Raw genomic sequence first — 6,000 nt, 5'->3', positions numbered from 1 at the left:
GGATTAGTAATATCAAAACACTTGACAACTTCATGCCAGTTGTTGTAGTAGGTCTTCTCTGAAGTTTCCATTGCCCTAGTTTCACTGCTCTAGGGCACGATACGCTTTCTCAGTGTTGATCAATTGATTGTGTAACTCAAGTTTAGCATCAAAATATATGGCTGTCAAGCAAGTGTTCTAAAAAAGTGCTCTCGCATCATAGCTGTTATTTCAGACATTACTCAATGACTTTGGTCCGTTTCTCTTCTTCGTTAATTCATTATTCTATTTTGGAAGTCATATGAGAAATGAAAAATGACTCATTTGTGATGTTTTACGCTTGAAAATCACTTGTGAATTGGAATACAGCACCATGTTTTAATTTTTGTTACGTACTGACAATGAAACACTGAGTCGTGGAAAAAAGAAAAAAACAATGAAGAAAAATGCCTTTGAATTGCGACTTGGGTTTATTTAGGATCCAGAATTTGGGTGACCTGGAAGTAATCCAGCCTGGAAGTATAGGCTGTGGTTCAGCTTTGCTTGCAAGGTTTCTTTGGGCACATTCCAACTTTGCCCCCATTATTGCTAGACTATTCCGAAACGTTACTACACCGCAAGGACGTGGCTGCTCTGTGATGAGTGTGCGAAGAATATTTTGTGACGCTCACAACCTCGTGAGATGGATGCGTATAGATAGTATCCAAAGCGCAAGGGTGCATGCATGCCGCACCACTATATTGACCAGGGTGCCCTGTGTGAGGAGTAGAAGATCAACTTACTGTTTATGTGCTGCAGTTTAACGTATAAGTCGATTCAACATTTACAACGGGTCGACATTTCATGTGATTATTTACGCCTATCCTTCACACTTGATGGTATTTGCATAGTGCCCTAATAACAGAAGTGTGTATTTGCGGTTCATGCATCACGCACAAACCTTCAAACATTTCCCCTTACTCAAAAAAGATTCGCAGATGCTGCTTTTTGTTCAGACATCCTTTCACATTTAATGAAAATACATGCAAGCAGTGAGGGACAGCTGAGCGGGGACGTTGACTGGAACATTGACAGCTCTGATGATCAGCAACCTTCAACATTTTCCCAGGTCATCTCTGGCCTGTAGATGTAGTCTAACTGGAAGCACCCAATGATGACACTAATGCCCCAACTACACCATAGTGAAACGTTTGTTAAGTGTGCATAGCCTACTTAACAGTGGTATTTTTTAAGCGCTCTGCAAAAGCGTGCGCGTCAGCTCTCCAAACTCACGCTCCAGTGCTTCCAACTTGAGAGCGAAAGAATAGGCCCACTCAACTTTGTTGAGGCTATTCTTCGCGTCCTTTTACAGAGATAAATGTTTAACCTGCTTGATTTCTAATAAGCAAATGGTGGCAAAATAATAATGCAAGACATAAAGCATCTTACAATAACCATGCCTGTCGCATTGCACCACTGCTTTGGAAATTTTGTTCCCAAAGGTGTATATTCTACGTGTGAAAATGCAACCTACAATAAGCTATGAAGGCTATCGATTTAATTAACCTTAATATTGATCAAATTATGTCCATAATGTTGTTCATTCAATAAGACGGCGTTATGCACGCCTGAGGCTGACCATATCACTTGTGCCGTGAATACTGTAGGCTACATGCTACGCCTGCTCTGCACATGCCAAGGATGTGTTTTTTTCCACATCCTTTTACTTTTCTGTTATTTCCCTTCCCTGCTCCTATAGTCGTCGTTAGGTATCGACCTTCGCTGGTGCGAGTCAGACTCCTCCTTCCGGGTAAACGATAGCGTCAGTCAAATGAATTTCAATAATGCATAATCAATTATTGCTAATTGGAAATCTATCAAAAATGTTCAAATACTATTTTGACATGAGGCAACATGTGCTGAAAACCAAATACAGCCATTTCTGCTTGCACTGCTTTAAACGAAAGAAGAAGTTGGACCCTTTTTTGAATTTCGTCATTCATTCCAAAATACAATAATGAATGAACGAAAAAGTACACGGGCCGACTGCCTATGCCAAATTCTAAATGCTTCCAGCAAAACTGACAAAGCTGAAAATTACAGATTAAAGATCAGCAAACGCTTACCAGACTTCCAGTGACATCTCCAAGTGCACTTTAGTTGTCTGTAAATAGAGGAAACATAAATGGTATTTAGATTTATTGTATTTATTTACTTGATATATTCCACAGCATTTTGTTAGACAAAATTATCATTGCATCATTTCCACTTGCATCATTGCATCATTTACACAGCTACAGCGTGAGTATTCCAAATGGGTTCTGTATCTACATTGCACCAGAGAGAGAGAGAGAGAGAGAGAGAGAGAGAGAGAGAGAGAGAGAGAGAGAGAGAGAGAGAGAGAGAGAGAGAGAGAAGGTCTGGCCCTACTGACCCATATCACTCATGCTATGTGGGTTTTCCACAGAACTCTAATATACAAACCCACACCGGGGCCTCAGCTGACCTCATGCTACACAGGGGCACAGTAGGGCACTGAGAGATAATGCGCGTGCGAAACAGCGCGCTAAAAATCGCAGTCATTTATTTTAAAAAGCTTGTGAATTAATTATATTATTGCAAGTAGGGCATGTGCTTTATTTTGTGCACATTCTGTAGATTACTCTGCGTGCTAAACTTAAAGTGATACTGTCCCATTTTTGGAAGTATGCTCATATTAAACCTCCCTTTGAGTTAAATTATTGACTTTTACCTTTCTCCTGTACTACTTCCTGCCGTTCTCTGAGTACGGCACTGCAAATTTTACCTCCAAGCTAGTAGTTAACATTGAGTCATATGAGACCAGCTAGCCGCCAGCTGGTCTCATAGGACTCAATGTTAACTGCTAGCTTGGAGGTAAAAGTTGCACTGCCATACTCAGAGAACGGTTGAAAGTACAGGAGAAAGGTACAACCCAATTATTTAACTCAAGGGGAGGTGTAAAATAAACTTATTTCCAAAAATGGGACAGTATCACTTTAAGCTGAAATCCAAGGTAGCAAGGTTGTTGTTTTTCTTGTGAAAATCATACCGGGGCACAGCAAATCAATACTCCAGCACATGCCCCTTGTAAAATAGGTCTGGCGACGCCGCTGATTGTAAACTGTTACACTGGTTGATCGGTGAGCAGCACTTATGATGGTACAGCCACAGAAAGTAAAATTGGCTTTTAAAAGTGAACACTATAACTGATCGCTATTTTCCTTTGGATGTTTCACCGTTGATCCCCATTGTTGGTTGTGGTAAGACTACGTGGTAGTTCATGTCCAAAACAGAGTTCCACTGCAGGGGTAAAATAGGTCTGGCAACGCCTCTGAACCCAACCCTTTACATTTGTGGTGAGAGAGCTGAGCAAGGTAACCTGCTTCTCACGCAGATAAGTTGGGCGTAAATGCAAGAGAGTCTGCGTGAGAACAAGGCTAGAGAAAGGAGAAATAAAACAGGGTTGAAGAGCAACCAATAGTTAGATTAATAATCATGGAGAACAATCCCTACTTTTAACAATACCCTCTTCCTCTCTTTCTCATTGCCTGTCTGACTTTTTTTAAATTATTACATTTTTTAATTACATTTTTTATATTTGTATTACATTTCCTGAAATAGTTGTGTTTTCTTGTAAACAAACAACTACACAATTTCAAAATATGTTGGTTTAATAAGCAATAGGTGCTTGTGTCAAACACGTTGGGCAAGTTCACACAGATACTGCCCAGCAATTAAGGTGATTTCAGTTGGCAGTTTCAAGGTAGACCAAGCTGCTGCCCGGAACAAGTGTCAATGAGATTATACAGAAATAAGTTGAGGCAATAACATGTCCGAAGAAGAAGAGGAAGAAAAGAAGAAGAGGAAGACAAGAAGAAGAGGAAGAGGAAGAGATAGAAGAAGAAGAAGACAAGAAGAAGAGGAAGAGATAGAAGAAGAAGAAGAAGAAGAAGAAGAAGAAGAAGAAGAAGAAGAAGAAGAAGAAGAAGAAGAAGAAGAAGAAGAAGAAGAAGAAGAAGAAGAAGACAGTAACAACGTGTTCAGCAAAGATATTATGTAGTTCAAATTGTATGTACAGTACCAGCAGAAGGAGAGGGACAATTCTTGCAAATGATTTTAAGATTGATTGGGTGCTTTGTGATGTCCCACATGACAAAGCTTTATAATGTGAGACCCGTTGATATGCGAATACCATTTCTTTCCATTTTTCCACTACTGAGGATTAAGAGATAGTGACTCTGTATTTTTGAGTCTTTGTTGTACCTGTGGCACAATTAACAATATCATATAACGATTTGAACACCAATGCTTATTTTGTTGAGGTGATCCAGGGTGATTTAAAGGTCCACAGGGGTCCACAACTATGATATGGTTGAAGTTTCTTGCCGCACCCAATAATCACACCTGCTAAGCGTACACCTGTTTAGAAACTTACTATGCATAGAATTGTGTAGTGGCAATTGTCAATTTGTGTACTAATTGTATGTACATACACTACTATGCATACAACCCCTCGAAAACCCACAATGCATGTACATGCTTACAAATGTACAATTTGTGCACTCTTATGCACACTTCGTCACAATCCTTGTGCAATCTTTACAACCCATATCCACTTCCACACTGCATCTTAGTTGTGCAATTACAATTCCATACGATTCTTGAGCAATATAATGACGGTTGTAATACTTTGGAATATCACTTTTTTAAGAATCTGTGCAATATAAGTGACTTGCTTCTCTTCTAGCCTGATTATTATCGACTTTCAAATCTATTCGAGACTTGGTCTGACCAAGACCATAACAATTAACGTTTCCGAAATAGCATGGATGACCTGCCTACCTTGGTTTGCTACTGGTTGACTGGTGTCTGACAAAGTGGGTGGAGGTCCTGTTTTTTCGGGAGATCAGAAACGACATTTACATTGCTCTTGGCCTGACTAGAAGCAATGGCATAGGTGTTGTGTCACGAGGGTGTGGCCTGGCTACTTCGCTTCTGCCTTCTGCATCTTCTTTACTGATATCTGACATCTTGTGACTGTGAGAATCACTAAAAACTTTGTACTAATACTGTGTAAATACAGACAGGTTAAAGATTTTGTCTACAAACTGACCTTTCCTATGGAGACCGGAACCTTTTCTGTCTGGCCCACTTTGAGTTTGGAGATGTTGTAGGAGTCTGTGCCCAGGGTCTCGTCCATCATGTAGTTGGCATCCATCAACGTGATCTAAGGGGGAGAAGGACCATTCGCTTTGATTTCACTGCACAGCTATACACTATATGACTTCGGAGTGCTATTTCAACACTTGGTCGATGTAAGATCTTCTCAAGTGTTGAATTAACACTCTGAACATTTTACTGTGTAACTTCTTTTGCATACACTTTTCCAATATCACAGAGTCAGTTTATGTCATTTTGATTATATTCAGGTCTGTTGGACTATAAAGTTATGCCAACAATAAATAAGCAACAATACACCGTAAAACATTGCAAGCCAGTTAAACGTAAAAAGGTAAGTTGCCCTGCAGCCTTAAGCTTGTAAGTTCACTCAACTCAAGGCTTAAATCAATTTGAGGCTTTCTCAAATTGAGTTGCTGTAACTTACAAACTTAAGACAGCAGGGCAACTTACTTTTTTTAACTTTTTTTTTTACTCAACTTTTTTTTTCTTAACTGGCACACACACATACAGTATGTGAAATACTTGAGGAAATACAGTACTGGCAAAAACTTGACATATGCCTATTTCATAGCATTTTGTTTTCTAATAGCATCACATTCCTTAATTTCGCCCTGGGGATCAATAAAGTAACTCTACTCCACTATCATTACATTATGCCTCATTTGTCATCCAAATGGGTTCTGCAATTACGTCTCTGAGAGAGGGATAGAGAGAAAGAGAGACAGAGAGTAGATCTGGCCCTACTGACCTACAGTATCACACTATCCACAGAAGTCTAATAAGCCACACCAACTACATGTGTGGAGAGGGAGCTGACTAAAGACACATAATACAGCACTG

General features: G+C 39.8%; 1 protein-coding gene across 4 annotated transcripts in view; it reads right to left on the bottom strand.

Annotated features, from left to right (window-relative positions):
• Nucleotides 1–6,000, bottom strand: part of pla2g4ab (phospholipase A2, group IVAb (cytosolic, calcium-dependent)) — a 68,344-nt gene that overhangs the window by 45,633 nt on the left and 16,711 nt on the right. For all 4 annotated transcript variants that reach the window (XM_063201252.1, XM_063201255.1, XM_063201253.1 and 1 more), the window contains exons 5-6: nucleotides 5,093–5,206; nucleotides 2,085–2,122 (exon numbers count right to left, since the gene is read on the bottom strand). In XM_063201252.1, coding sequence (XP_063057322.1) covers nucleotides 2,085–2,122; nucleotides 5,093–5,206 — 152 coding nt within the window. The remainder of the gene's footprint in view (nucleotides 1–2,084; nucleotides 2,123–5,092; nucleotides 5,207–6,000) is intronic.

Source organism: Engraulis encrasicolus, chromosome 6 (genome assembly GCF_034702125.1).
Source record: "Engraulis encrasicolus isolate BLACKSEA-1 chromosome 6, IST_EnEncr_1.0, whole genome shotgun sequence".
Classification (NCBI taxonomy): Eukaryota; Metazoa; Chordata; class Actinopteri; order Clupeiformes; family Engraulidae; genus Engraulis; species Engraulis encrasicolus.
This window is presented reverse-complemented; position numbering and strand designations above follow the sequence as displayed.